We start from the raw sequence: 15,882 nt of genomic DNA, 5'->3' as shown, positions 1-15,882 counted from the left end.
GACATGGATGTGTTCCAATAAAACTTTATTTACAAAACAGACAGAAGGCTGGAATTGGCCTGCAGGCCTAAAAGTTGTTTAACACTAGGCTAGGAAAGACTATCCCCCAAAAAGGGAAAATCACATTTAGAAATGATAGAGGCTAAATAGCCTCATCTTTGAAACTGCAGAACAGGTGTTGTCTAGCTCCAGAAACTCTCATGGATGGTCAGCATGCCCTCTTTGAGAGGACAAATATTAAATCAGAAAGCTCATGAAACACACGCGCGCTCACACACTCACACAACACGTAAATAAAGGTGACTGATATCATAGGCAGAGTATATACTTACTGTTTTCATCACAAAATAGGAACCTGTACAGAATTTTAAGCAGTTATACTTTTTTCTAAGCTTCCAAATAATTTCACAAATCTTGAAAGCAAGATATGGATTTTAGTCTAATTATCCCAGACCTATGAAAGTGACTGGCACAGTCTTGTGTTTAGACACATTTAACTAACAACAGATACTATTTCTCCTAACATCCTGCAGGGATGAAATGGTCTGGGAATGGCTCATTAATAGTGTGCAAGAGAAAACTAAAACCTAGATTTACTGACACCTGAATTTAGTGTAGCCATTGACAAGGGAAAAATACAGAAATAAATCTGTAGTATAGTTAATATTATATTGTAATAAAATTCAGCAGAATTTCTATGGAATGAACCTTTCTAGTTGTCATCTGTTCAAAACTCTTTAACAAAGAAGTAACTCACTGCCCTTACTCCAGGAAGGCCATATTCATGTGTATGTCCCAGATTGTTCTTTCACAAACCATGCCACAAGAGTACTTACCTGGATACTTTAAAAAGTGTTACTGTAAAAGAGACTGCAGAATACTTAAGAATAGCTGAACTATGACCTTTAAGTAATGTTCCATCATCCAAACTGTCTCCAGCCTGCAACACAGAAGATAGTGAAAGCAACCTACCCAAAGAAGCCTCGGTGAAAGCAGATTTGTCTTCCAGACACATAACTGTAATCTTAGCCTTGGCTTCCAAAGACATTCTGTGATCTTTAAAGACCACTGTAATTCCCATTTTGGTTTAGTTGCTTTGGTTTTTGTTTGTTTTTTTTCACCAGTTTAAAAGTTGTTGCTAACGCAGGGAGTTACTACCTATGCTCGTAGTCATGGCTTATCTTCATGTATATGATATGAATCTGGAAAATGTCTATTAATAAGCTTAAAAGAAGAATTAAGATAGCTATTCAGAAATTCTATCTACCTATCTGTCTGTCTGTCTCTTTCTTTCTCTATGTCTGTCTACTTACCTATATCTATATATGATATGCATAAATTTATTTATATCTCTGGAAGTTTTACCAAAGTAGAGCAGCGATATCAATTCTTCAGTCATTATGTATAATTGAAAAATATTCCTGGTGACAGATATGCAAAGGCATACTCAGATATATATGGCTCCAAAGAGTTTGAATAGAAGAACTTGCCTTATAAAAATTTCATGATTTTATCCAGTTTTAAAGAAATTTGCAGTGATTCTCTTACAATAAAACTAAAGCATTTTTCTAGGCATCTGTACCTGTTTTAGAAGTCGACTCTGTCCTCTCATTCAAATATAATATGATCTTCTAGTTATAGTGTTTTTCAAAGTGTGGTCAATGGACCATTGTAGTTAGCATCATCTGAGAATTTGCTAAAAGTGGAAATTAGGGTAGACACAGTGGCTCACATCTATAAGCTAGCTGCTTTGGAAGCAGAAATCTCCCAAGAGGATATTGATTGAAGGCCAACCTGGGCAAAAAGTTAGTGAAGGCTTATCTTTAAAAGTCTGGGTTTTGTGATTCATGTCTACAATTCCAACTAAACAAGAGGCATAGAAAGAAGTACCAGAGCCCAAGGCCAGCCCTGGGCAAAAACAACAAGACTGATCTTATTTGTAATAACAATAACAACAACAATAATAATATAACCTAAAGTTGGTAAAGATGTGATTCAAATGGTAGAGTCCTTACCTAGCATTCATGAAACTCTGGATTCAAATCCCAGAACCAGTAAAACAAAAAAGTGGTAATTATCAGACCTCATTCATGACCTACCAAACCAGAAACTCCAACTATGAATCTGCTATAATGCCTAGTTTAGGAACCACTGCTCCAGAGCAAGCCAAGCTCAATAATGAGTGAGAGGGTATGAATGTTTAGTACACACTGCTGTTTACACAATAAGACAACCATGGATCCACAATCAGATGTTTGAATATGCTGCAGATTTACAAAATGCATGTGGTATGCTTTGATACATTTGATTTCTATAAAAACATTTGAGTATGATTCTAGTTGACAAAATAGGATTTTAATTTTGAAAAGTAACACATAATATTGCTAGCTTGTGCCTCTTCAATTTTAAGGTAATTATAGTGAATGATGGGGTCACTCAGGTATTTTACTCATAATTGCAAGTTTGAATACAGTAGTAGGAAATTATTTCTATTTAAAAGTGTTTCAACCTTATGAATATTGAGTGAGGAATGCCTTGTGCACTTTGACATAATTACATTAACTCAGTATTTAGCATGTGTTACAATTCAGAAGAATCAAGAAATAATTACAATAATATATATTAACATGCCACTTTTTCATGTTTCTGAGAGGCTCAGTGAGTTTTGTTGGAGGAAATTGTCCATTTCCTTTAACATGTTATTGAATTACTGTTTCAACTAAATTTACTCAAATGGAGGAACATGTTAATTGAATATTTCATCAATTAATTGAACCTTGAAACTCATACCTAAAATTCTATTTTCACATTAAAACCTATATTGTTTTGATAATTACCTCTCTATATATGTACACATATATTACCTTTACATGTGTACATATATGTATAATCACATTTTATATAATATTTTAGACTTATATTTGAAAATGTATATTTATATAGACTATTTATTAATTATATATCATTAGGTAATATTATGCTTACATAACACTAAATAAGATTTTAGAAATATTTGCTTTTACATTCTATTTTTCACCTAGATGATTTAATTAAAAAATACTCCCTTTATGTGTATGAGCTTTTGAAATAACTTTGTTTTTCCAATCGATTGTTTTTATAACATTTTGCATTATTTGTATTAGTACATATTAATTGTACACATATTTTTATTGTGATATTTCCACATAGACACATAGTGGATTTTGATGAAATCCACCCCTATTTATTCTTTTTTTTTTTTTTTGGGTCCGGTCGTGGGGCCTGAACTCTGGGCCTGGGCGCTGTCCCTCAGCTCTTCAGCTCAAGGCTAGCGCTCTACCACTTGAGCCACAACGCCACTTCTGGCTTTTTTCTTTTTGCTTATGTGGTGCTGAGGAATCGAACCCAGGGCCTCAGGCATGCAAGGCAAGCGCTCTACCACTGAGCCATCTTCCCAGCCCCACCCCTATTTATTCTTTCTTACCCCCTCCCCATTTTATAATATTATTATCCCTAGGCACAAAATTTATACGTTGCCTTTTCAAAAATTGTGAAGAACTATTTTATATCTATGTGAATTTCTTTGTAGCATCTTCGAGACTTTTATACAATTTTGCCATTCATATAGCAGTATTAATTGGTTAAGCATGATAGAACAAAATATTGCTATGGATTGTGACTTCAGTGTGCTTTGTTAGGAAGCTTAATGCTTTGGTAATTTCTACCAAAACATTAAAATTCAGATATTTTACTTCCATTATTATGATTGTCCCCAATATTTTTCCCAATACTTTGGGGAGAATTCTGAAGGTTCCATAAAAGGGAAAGCGCTTGCTAGTTCTAAAAGTTAGTTGTCAGTATAGCTATCTTAATTTTCTTATCAAAATATCATGCTTGTTCATGTATATTTTGTTATAAAATATATGGTTCTTGTCTTTCTATACTGTCGAAAGCCACGGGTGGGTTCGTAAGTATTATGTTAAAGAAGTGTTTGCTCTTCAACCTTTACAAATGCAATACATGCAGTTAAACTCTTGACCAATAGGTGGTGCTAGAAAGTTTAGTATGTACGCCAATAGGCCAAGTAACTGCAAACCTGGCCTGTGTTTGTTTTCTTTCTTCTAAGGAAAAAGTATCTGGGTCCAATCCTCAGCACCACAAAGAAAGAATGAAAAATATATTGGGAAGCAATATGCGTGTGATTAATCCTGGCTGTTTGTTCATTTATTCCTTGTCCAGCTCAGACTAAAATAGTGCGGCTAATTGGAGGTAGTGGGCCTCACGAAGGCAGAGTAGAAATTTTCCATGATGGCCTGTGGGGTACCATCTGTGACGATCACTGGGAAATACGCGCTGGACGAGTCGTCTGTCGGAGTCTGGGATATCGAGAAATTCAAAGCGTGCACAAGAGAGCTCACTTTGGAGAAGGTAATCTGAAACGAATCCTTATAAACAATAGTAAAATGTAGGAAATCTGTAACATGTGAAGCCAAGTAGACAGAGGCAACTAGGGTAGAGGAAAGAATCCCATCTGAGACCTGTTGGGGCTAATGAATCCACCTGGAACCATTATCTCTGATGATTATGGACCAGACGTTACAGTAGGAATTCAACCTGAAAGGCCCAGACAAATGCCCTAAACAAGGGCCTCAACTGTTTTGTTTTGTTTTCTTTGTGTGAAGTACAGAAAATGTCTCTGCCTTCCTTCTTTATTCTTTCTACTTCATCCTGCTTTACTGAAATAAATCCTTGCTAACATTTCACCTTGTGAGACTCTCCTTTCTGTGAAATGCTTTGCCCTCTGGATCTCAAGTTCTGCAAGTTGTGTGGAACTTGACAGCGGAGGGCTCCCTTTTACCTTTTACTTCTTCAGGAACTATTTAACGTAGACAAAACTAGAATGATTGGTAAGGCAGAAATAAGAGGAGTAGGGAAAGTGAATTATTGACAAGCCAGTATATACTGGATGGCTCAGCTTACACTACTGGGTCTTGAAGATGTCTGAGAAATGATAATGGCCTCACGTGGTGTCTCAGCCAAACATTGTGCTGAGCACCTCCAGAACGTACACACTAGGTTTCAATTATATCCTTTATCTCTCTAAGTGAATTCCCTGCACCAATAAAAAAAATGAGGCAGATTTAAGCAGGGATCCCAAATACAGAAGTCTTCAGAGACTAGACAGATATTTTAATCTCAGGAAGACACTAGTGATTTTAGGAATAACAAGCAGAGTTTCTGTACTTATGTTGAGCTCCTGATCACTAGTTTGAACTTATGCTTTTAACAGTTTGAATAGAAGAAACAGAGTAATTAGAAAATACCCATAATGAGGGCTGGGAACGTGGCTTAGTGGTAGAGTGCTTGCCTAGCATTCAGGAAGCCCTGCGTTCAATTCCTCAGTACCAGATACACAGAAAAAGCCAGAAGTGGCATTGTGGTTCAAGTGGTAGAATGCTAGCCTTGAACAAAAAAAAGAAGCTCAGGGACAGTGCCCAGGCTCTGAGTTCAAGCCCCAGGACTGGCAAAAAAAAAAAGAAAGAAAATACCCATTCTTTGCCACAATTAGACATGTTTCCCAGATTTCCATCCCTACAACATCTTAAGAGCATCTTTCCTCGAGCTCAAAAATGGAGACCTAAAAATCATTCTTTAACCTGTGAAAATTACCTCCTAAATTGAGATGATTTCAAGGTTTTTAAGCTGCTTTTTTGGAGAATATTTTAGAAAAAGAAGAAACAAAAATCCCCAAATGTTGTTCACAAAAGACTCAAATGATGGAGTCAGTCATGTAGCTCATACTGAACTGCCAGTCTGAGTTTCCCCTTGTGTACAAAGAAAGGGTCCACTTTTGTGATAACTAAGGTCCATGGACTGAAAGCTATATATTGGAAATACATAATTGTATAAGCATTTCAAATGATGAGAAGCATCCATCTATGGAAGAGACACTTGCCCTCCAGGAAAGGATGTGCAGTTCTTGTCATTGGTATCTTTCTTGGTAAATAAGCATTTTTCAATTTTAGAATAACGGTGTAGGGAAAGTTTGCATGGTCAGAATGTACCTTTGCTGCAAAACAAAATTGGACAATTTTGGACAATTTTCCGATTATTTAACCAGTAGAGATCAGCTCAGTCCATAACCAAGACAAATTATCCTAAAATACTTTTAATCAAGAAGAATCATTTTGTAGCTTACATAGTCCAGAGAGTTGAGAGCTCTACATTTAGCTTTGTTTCTCTAAGAAACAAGTCTACTGATTCAGTTTATTAAGCTCTTATGCAGAGAGGACACTAGACACAGAGCAACAGAAACTATATATGTTGTTTAGTTCAGGCGAAACGAATACTCCCACTTTTTTTCTTTTTTCAGAGCTGAGGATTGAACTCAAGGCCTTGCCCTTACCACAAAGTACTCTTCCACTGAACTAAATCCCCAACACTCACCCCAGCTTTGTTTCTTTTCTGAGAATACAAGATTATCATGGATTTCAAAATTAGTTTTTCATTAGCATTCCAACATAGATGGGAAACACTGAGTTGGAGCCTATTTTCTTAAGACGGTGTGAATTACAAGACCCATGCTTTTCCTCAAAGCCTTTATTTATTCCTACTTATATCTCTAGAGAGTTCTGGTCTAAAGCACTGTTAAGTAAAGAAATAAATAAGTATCCTGAAATTTTGTCAAGAAAATGTTTTCTCTTTCGCTAAGGATTGAAATGATAGGATTCAGACTTACGTGGAATTTTTTAGTTGGCTATTGGAAGACAAATCTCTCAGATTTTCTTGATGTAACTGACTACTTGGCTAATATGTCTAATTTTTAAGAACACTGTGTATATGGTACTTGGTGATTCTTTATATTTTCCTCGTTTTCCTGTAATAAAACAATAAGGCCAGTCAACATGTTGCTTTACTTTTCATATTTCAAGTAACTAAAGAATTGGAAAGATTGGGAGTTTTATAACTAAGAAGATGTAACTTGAATCCTTAGCTCTGACACTTATGTTTCAGTATTTCAATTTCCTTGCTAACAAAATGAGGTAAAATCAACAGAGCTGATTTGTTTTGAATCTTAAATATGTTAACATATGGGATATGCCCAGAACAAAACATAACTCATGGCAAACTCTAACTTTAGGTCCTAGCACCAAATTTGCCAGTTTGCCCATGTCAGGTTTGACCTCTCCCCACTCCCCCCACCATGCCTAATCGAGATACGATGAAAGGCAAAGGAAGGAGACTTCCTACCCAGTTCATGCTGCCTCAGGAAGAGACCAAGGAACCTTCTGACCTCAACTTCAGCCATTTTCAGCGAACAAACATGAGCTTTTGGGTTGATGAAGAATGAAGATGAGGGAGTGAGATATATAGATAGAGTGCCCTGGTTGGTTATTCTTCTTTTAAGAGGCATTCTGAGGGAGCTGATATGTATGGATTGTCAACATCATTTGAGGGGAACTGTCAGTTCAAGACAAACAAATCATTGCTGTTTTGAGGAGGGTGGTCTGTGCTGAGGAAGAATCCCACTGCTGCTTTCCTTTGGGGGAAGTTTCTTCCTTTATTCCTTGTAAATATGTACTCAGGTCTCTCCCGCCTACATTCCAGAGTGACTTTCAAGGGACATGTCATAGAATAAGGTCAAATACAAAATGGAGGCAGGGATGCCAAGTTTCTTTTGTTTTAGTTATTTTGTAAGGAGCTCATATTAGAAGTCAATGCTTTTAGGAAAAATAGCAGACCTATTCCAGTAGTTTGCTCCCCACTGAGGAGTATCAGAGCTAGCAGCCAGCACACCCTATAATTACATGTTTAGTTACCATTCTGTTGGGGATGGGTCAGATTGGTGTGGTATTGTATTGTGACAGTGATGATGTTCCAGGGGTCAAAAGGTAAATGCTATTTTCCATCATATGAAGGTGTGAACAAAGCTGTCATCATCATACCCTTCTATTCAATATTGACTCAACTCCTATTTCAACTCTCTGGCTAGAGGTTGGTAGCACACAACTGAAGAATGATTAGGAAAAAATTTTAAACAATAAAGCAAAGAGAGCTTTGATAAAGAAATAATAAAGCCAAAGTAATTCATTCTGATGAAAAAACGTGAAAAATAATTTTCATGGGCTGGAAATGTGGCTTAGTGGTAGAGAGCTTGCCTAGCATGCACAAAGCCCTGGGTTTGATTCCTCAGGACCATATATATAGAAAAAGCAGGAAATGGTACAATGGCTCAAGTGGTAGAGTGCTAGTCTTGAACAAAAGAATCTCAGGGACAGTGCCTAGTCCCTGAGTTCAAGACCCAGGTCTGGCAAAAAAAATAATAATTTTCATGATATGATGCATTATACCTTATATTTTAAGAGACAAGCTTACATCATAAGTTGCTTTGAGATTAACTACATTGAAAACCATTTTTAGGCCAAGTTATTGAGACTATTTTTCCTTTCTTCTATTTTAAATTTACAGGTTCACCCGGGAGAGGAGGGGGGGGAAAAAGCAATATTGAATGCACAATACCCAAGAAACTTAGAAAAAAATGTGGATAGGAGAATGAAAGAGAAACATGCATCAGTATTTAAATTTACTATTCTAGGAAAATAAGACTTAGGCTAATACAATATTTTATATAATTACAAAAATTGTAGTAAAAAAGAAATATAACTTTATCCCTTTTGCATAATTCTTCCCTTCCAGAATGGAATACAATTTTCTAGACATAGTCTTCTACTATCATCCTCCTTTTTTCTACCTCAGGTTTTAAAATAGAAAACCTGGCTTACCAAAGATAATCCTTGTTAGCTTTAAGAACAATTAGCTTTGCAGCTGCAAGCAAAATGATTTATTGGAATAAAGCTTAAAGCACGCTCCTTTAAGTAGGTTCTTTCATTTGCATAAAGTAGTATGTGTTTTCTTTTTCCTGACTAGACAAAAACAGTTAGATTAAGGAAGCACTGAGCAGCACTGGGCATTTGTCTCACATGGGGCACGAAAAAGAGCAGTCTCTTCTCTCTCTTCTTCCCCACCCCTGGTTCCAGTTGGGAAGCCTATAGCACGGTGAACATTGCCAGACAATAGTGCTACCTCTGGGATTTAGTTCAAGCATCTCTGAGCCAATGTGTATTCTGATGAGAGAAGACCTTTTAAGGCTAGAGTACTCAGCTCCAAACCTGAAAGCAGAAACAGAAGTCTCAGTGGACTATTCTTTGCTTTTACATTAATGACTGACCCATTCCAGTCAGCTTACAAGTGGACTTTTCATAAAAATGCAAGGATAAAAGAAGGCAACCAAAATGCAGTTTCTGCATCTCTGTACTATATTTTACTGCATGAGTCGTAAGATTAACAAATGCATCAGTTGGTCAGGATTCCAATTTCTACATGTTCCATTCTGTATAGAAAGTTATGGAAGGTTCATGTTTGGACGTGGTGTATTATGAAAGATTTTAGAGCATATGGAATTCAGAGCAAAGGTTTTGTTACAATATCAAAGAGGATACTAATATGGAATGGCCTCATTTATCAAAAGCTTACGTTGTGGTCTCTGTTAGTCCTCACAGGTGCCTATGAGAAATAGGTATTATAGCCAATATTTTTATAGAAAAATTATACCCATCAGAGGTCAGAAAATTGGCCAAAATTTACATAGCCATTAAGATGGGGTAGGGGTGGAGTCTGCATCAAGTTCACATTTAACTTCACTTCCATACCGCAGTCTTTCCTCTGTAGAGAGCAAGCTTCTAAAGTTTCAATCCTGAAGAATCTCAAATTTTTGTTAGTCCTTGAGCTTGAACTCAGGGCCTAGGCACTGTCCCTGAACTTCTTTTGCTCAAAGCTAGCACTCTATCACTTGAGCCACAACACCACTTCCAGCCTTTTCTGTTTATGTGGTACTGAGGAATGGAACCCAGGGCTTCATGCATGCTAGGCAAGCACTCTACCACCAAGCCACATTCCCAGCCCAAGAAGCTCAATTTTTAAAGATCTTAATTCCTTAACATCTTAGAATCATTGAGTATCAAAAGCAAATGAAATCTCAGAATTAGTTTACCCTCACTCTTTTATTCTGCATAGACCAGAATGATGGGAGAGCAAGGGGCATCTTGGAACCTGGAAACTGGAATCCAAATCATATTCACTCCCCACAGTTCTGCTCGACTCAGGTTTTCTTTTTTTTTTTTAACTATATATTTTTTTATTGTAAAGATACTGCACAAGGGGATACAGTTACATGAGTAAGGTAATGAGTACATTTCCTATTGAGCATTGTTACCCCTTCCTTTGTTTTTCCCCTACCATCCCTTGCCTCCTCACCTCCCTAACTTCCCCCCACCTCCCTAAGTTGTAAAGTTCGTTTTCAACACAGTGTCTTGTACATCTCATTGTTACAATGGGTCAACCTGGATCCTTATTTCCACATTTTGTTATTTCCCTTCCCCTCCCCAAATTAGAAAAATAAATGTATATACAATATGTAAGACACAGAAAGCAAAAACAGTGAAAACAGGGGTTATACCAAAGGAGAAGAACATATAAAAGAAACAAAAAAATCACATAGTACATTTTAAGTACATTAAAAACAACAGCAAGAAAGATAAAACCTATTGTGTCCTTACCTTGGGGTTCATTTCACTTAGCATCATCTTATATGGCCATATGTACATAACTTTTGACTCAAGTTTTCAACTTCAAGTGAAAACAAAATAATTTTTCTCAAAGGAGAAGCCCTTTACAAAACACTTCCAGCTAGAAGTCTGAAAAATGATTCAACTTCATGTCATGTAGCTATGGCTAAATAGCATTAAAACACATCAGTCACTTTTACTTATTAGTAAGTTTTGCTTCTCTATTTGACAGTTCATCTCCAGTCTTACTAATTTACTTTATGTCTGGGAAATGCATGAAATTAGAGACCCGTTTTCCCCATAAAACTTGTAACAGAATGAAAGATACATAAATCAGGGATGGGGCATGGCTCAGTTGGTAGAGCACTAGCCAGTAAGACAAAAGAGTCAAATACCAAATTCAAGTTCTGGTCTCTGACCTAAAAAAAAAGGACAAAAGATAAGACAAGATCCCCAAGTCACCAAATCATGGAAGTACAGCTATATGTCTCTTTTCCCTCAAAAATGATGAAGAATATAATAGAACAGAATAGAATTATTGAGCATGACAAAGCAACCCCACAAAACTCCAGAAACTACTGACAACACTGCTATGCTTGCCTGCTCTTAGAAACATAAAATCTATCCATTTGTTCCCCTCTAGCCTTCAAATTGCAAAGAAAATTATACTTATAACAGCTGCATAGGTAGGTAGAATAAATAGATATATAGGTAAACAGGTGGAAGAATGATTGATCTACAATTAGAGAACAAAAGAATCTTTAAAATATACACATCAATTATATGTTTCCACTGAGTGGAAAGAATAGTTTAGAGAAAAAAATCCCAGCAATGGTAGCTACAACAACGAAGGCCTTGAATAACTGTTATTATCTAAAGGAGTAAAAATAAATTCACTTTTTTATATTGTAGATTTACACAAGGATAAAATTTTATGAATTTTATGCTACCTTTGCATTAATTTTTTAATGCAGCAAGCAATTTGGAAAGAAATGGGAAATGTGTGCTAAATAAATTTTCCCTTGGGCTCCATATTCCTGAATATATTCATGCAAAAATAAAACAACAAATCTTGGGGGAAATATTTCTGTAACTGTATTTGAGCATCTATGTAGCCAATGAACAGCACTAAGTTCTGAGTGTCCTCAGGCTTTATTGCTTAGTTCTGTTCTCTGCTATTTTGAAGAAGTCATAGACCCCTTCTGAATCTTACTTTTTCTATGAAATGGAGTGATTGCTAATGTTTTAATAAATACTATAAAAAGTAAACTTAAAATTATGTTGGAAGTAGTCTAGTCTCTCACCCTATATACAGGGACTCAGAAAGTGTTCATTTTTTTCCACATAGCAAACAACAGTTACCGAGAGGGGCCCAATATTTCTCTTATCTAGGCATCCTTAGTGAAAAAAGGAGTAGGATAAGAATCAGAGATTCTAGATGCAAATATCTACTCTGCCACTGTATACGTGACTTTGGTAGTTTCATCTACCTAGAATGTACACCCTCAGTAACAGGTCATCACAACACAGTGTGGAGTGTTTTTGCTCACTCCTGTTGTCACTCAAGATAGATTTGAGGCATGATAGAATCAAAGAAGGCAGAGGCTTGCCAGTTAGTCATTGCTTAATACATAGCTCTGGATAGGAATGTTGTAGTACTATGGACCAAGTTCCTAATTCAAATCTTAGTTTCGGGTCCTTTAAGAGTAAAATAGCATCTTGAGAGCACTTTTGTTAAGGTTATTTGAGGATTCAATCACATAATAGATCTAAATCACATTGGATGTTTCTGTTTGTTTTAAAAAGTATTTTCATTATCTTTAAGTAGTTGTACTAAAGAGCTGCCACTCAACAAAGCAGTTTATGAATATAGCACACCGTGATCACTGTCAACCCTTTTAACATTCTCACCCCTCACTCCTGACTCACCCCTTCCCTCAATTTTCTTAATTTTGTATGATATGTATTGATTTATTTTTGCAATCGGACAAAGCAGCTTATGAATACAATGCATCTTGATCTTTGTCACCACCTTCAACACTTTCATATTGCGTAGAAAATATTCAAAAGTGGGGCTGGGAAGGTGACTCAGTGGTAGAGCGCTTGCCTTGCATGCATGAGGCCCTGGGTTCAATTCCTCAGCACCACATAAACAAAAAAGAAAAAAGCCAGAAGTGCTGCTATGGCTCAAGTGGTAAAGCACTAGCCTTGAGCTGAAGAGCTGAGGAATAGCGCCCAGGCCCAGAGTTCAGACCCCACTACTGGACCAAAAAAAAAAGAAAATATTCAAAAGTGTAAACTTCAGTTCTCATTACTATTACCTCAGCCAGTTTCTGAAAATGTGTGTTTACCTGTCAGTATGCTAGTGACTAAGTAATATCTTTCCTCCTGTTTACATGGTCCTAAATGCAATGGGGACAATCTTACTTGCAATTTTCTTTTCCTAGATTGTAAAACGTCTACACTGCTGAGACCTAAGGCTAATTGTTTGTTTTTCCACTGTATTCTGCAGAATACTGACTATAAAACTTCCTACTATCCAGAGACAAAGATTATTGCACCACTACATTCCATGGCTCTCACCCAGAACACTGCTTCTACTTATTTATCTGCTTTATCAATGTCTAGAAATGCAATGACTATAATACAATACAATATTACACACCGCTTTAACTTCTTTCTGTATTAGCATGTGTATTCCACTATTTGTTCAATTGTTATTTGCCTCTAGTTTTGAGTAGCCCTTTGGTGCTTTCCAGAACTTTCTATAAAGCTTTAGCAACCTAAAAGGAGATATACAAATACACTCATACACAAATACACTCATACACATAAACGTAAATGTAAAGGGTAAAATATCCTCCCAAATCAAAGCAATTTGAGAACCAAACATTCTTGGCAAAGTTTCTAGTTTTAAAATCATATTTTTCTACCTCATCCTGGTGGCCTGGCTTAAAATTTCAAGTCAAAAGGTTCAGTCCTGTTATAACTATCACACTGAATGCATGAGCCTTTCTGCCTACTGTTACTACTGTTGAAATTGATCCATCCAAGAAAATGTTTGTTTTCTTATTATAGAAACATTGTAGTCTGGGGATGTAGCTCAGTGGTAGAGCACCTGCCTGACATGCCACAGGTTTCATTCCCAAGAACAGAAAAATGGACTAATCATAATGGAAACATGATTTGGATTCTAACAACTTAATTGCTGTCATACTAATGGAAAATATGTGTCTAATCACCTTGACAAGGCAAACAAAAATATAATTTTGCCTCATGTTTGGATCTTTCTAGTTAAGCACATAATGATTTATAAAATATATATATATATATATACAATAAATAAATAAATATACAATAAATTATATAAAATATTATACATGTTATATATAATAAATGAATGGCCAATTTATGCATGGAATAAATTTTTTTTCTGTTTAATTCCAAGAACAAGTAAAAACTCTGCATTTCAGAGAAAGCTTTTCATAGGCACATTCTTTTACTTTTCCTCCTCCCTGACAGATTCTTTTCTCTTTAGTCCAATGTCTCCCCTTCTGCCAGACAGAGTTCCAAATTGCACAATTGATGGGGCCATTTATTTTGGTGATTGATAATAAAAATTCAATATTTTTATTATTCAGTCCAACTTTCTATCTAACCTCCTTAATAAGTATTTCTCTGGTGTTTAATATATCTTATATGTTATATGCCTGGAGACATCACCCATTTTCATACTGTCCTTACTTATAAAGAATAGCTCTTTTATGGGCACTGGAATGCCTCATCAATTTTGTTTAAGGTTAGCTCATGTGTTCTCCATATATTGAGTTAAAATATCATCAATAGCTGTTTTTATTTACATTTGCATGTGTTATTATGCAACTATATACATTGTCAACCATGTACACATTGTTATATTATAGTTATTGACCTCACAGAATATTCAAAAATTAAGTGAGGTAATACCCTTATATATGCCTCATTGAAAAACCATCTTTATTTAGTCTTTAATAGCTTCATAGAGAGCTGTTTTGAAATTGAAGTTATTTCTGAATGTGTATTATGCAGTGCTTGAAACAGGATACTTTGTAAGCCATTTCCAATAATATTAGTGCCAATTTAATTAAAAATAAACAATATATTTGGTAAACCAGGTCATCTAGGCTAATACACTACAAACTGAGAAGGGACAAAAAGGGTCTTATCAAGTTTCCCTTCCTGCTAGCGTTTTTATGTTACAGATAGGACAAAGTCTGTGACATAGAGGACAACTTAGGTCTACAGGCTTTCACAAATTCTTTGTGATTAAATGTCATTTCTTTCCTTCCTTTGTAGATTAATAAAACAAAAACTCTTTAGGAAAAAATTAAGATCTTCTTTAATCTCTGCATTCTCTGGACTGCTTTGGTACCTTCATTATTACTTTGTATTTTAGTAGTTTCCATGTTGGCAGAATATATAGTTTTGTAAGACAAGAACCTTTTAATTTTAACAGAGCATAGAACTTGCATGTAGACTATGATTGACACTTTTGTGTTTAACTAGTGAGTAAACTAATGTTTTTTTTTTCTTATAACTAACATAAACACCTTCTAAACATGTATAACTAATGCAGTTGTGCCTGTGTTTTTGCAGGTACTGGTCCAATCTGGCTAAAAGAGGTGTTTTGCTTTGGGATGGAATCTTCTATTGAAGACTGTAATCTCCATGGACAATGGGGCGTGAGAACCTGCACCCACTCAGAAGATGCAGGAGTCACTTGCGTTTTATAATAAATCATATTTTCAATCACATTGATGAAATCATTGTCATAAAATATTTTTATTGCTTTCTTCACTCGTCACTTCATGAGTATTTAAAGGTTTAATGATATTGTCCAAAGAAAAAGAATATTTAAATATTATTATTTTTTTTTGAACTGCTTATATTTTACTTTTTTTTTAATTGTGAAAATAGTGGACAGAGGGGTTACAATTGCATGGGCAAGATAATGAGTACATTTCTTATCAAGCATTGTTGCCTCCTCCTTTGTTTCCTCTTCCCATCCCTTCCCATTTCCCCTACCCCCACCCAACCCTCCCCCCTCACCAAAGTTGTAAAGTTGTAAAGTTCGTTTTTCTACATGACGACTTGTACATCTCATTGTTGCAATGGGTCCACCTGTATCCCTATTTAAACCATTTGTTTTTTCCCTTCCTCTCCACAAATTATATCAACATCAAATACAGTGAAAGCAGGGGTTATACCGCGGGGGAGGGACATACAAAGCAACAAAGAA

At 35.9% G+C, this 15,882-nt stretch overlaps 1 protein-coding gene across 2 annotated transcripts in view; it reads left to right on the top strand.

Moving 5' to 3' along the window:
* The window catches only part of Msr1 (macrophage scavenger receptor 1), a 66,397-nt gene extending 51,000 nt beyond the window's left edge, over window positions 1-15,397 (top strand). The window contains exons 9-10 of one of the 2 annotated variants that reach the window (XM_042701645.1): window positions 4,219-4,407; window positions 15,240-15,397. In XM_042701645.1, the coding sequence (XP_042557579.1) occupies window positions 4,219-4,407; window positions 15,240-15,376 (326 nt within the window). In that variant the 3' untranslated portion in view covers window positions 15,377-15,397. Of the gene's footprint in view, window positions 1-4,218; window positions 4,408-6,352; window positions 6,427-15,239 lie in introns of those variants that run through there. The other variant, XM_042701654.1, reaches the window with a different exon arrangement.
* The last annotated feature ends 485 nt before the right edge of the window (window positions 15,398-15,882 follow it).

This window comes from Dipodomys spectabilis, unplaced genomic scaffold (genome assembly GCF_019054845.1).
Source record: "Dipodomys spectabilis isolate Male_0828 unplaced genomic scaffold, ASM1905484v1 ptg000009l, whole genome shotgun sequence".
NCBI lineage: Eukaryota > Metazoa > Chordata > Mammalia > Rodentia > Heteromyidae > Dipodomys > Dipodomys spectabilis.
Note: the sequence above shows the minus strand (reverse complement) of the source record. Positions and strands in the feature narration are given on the sequence as shown.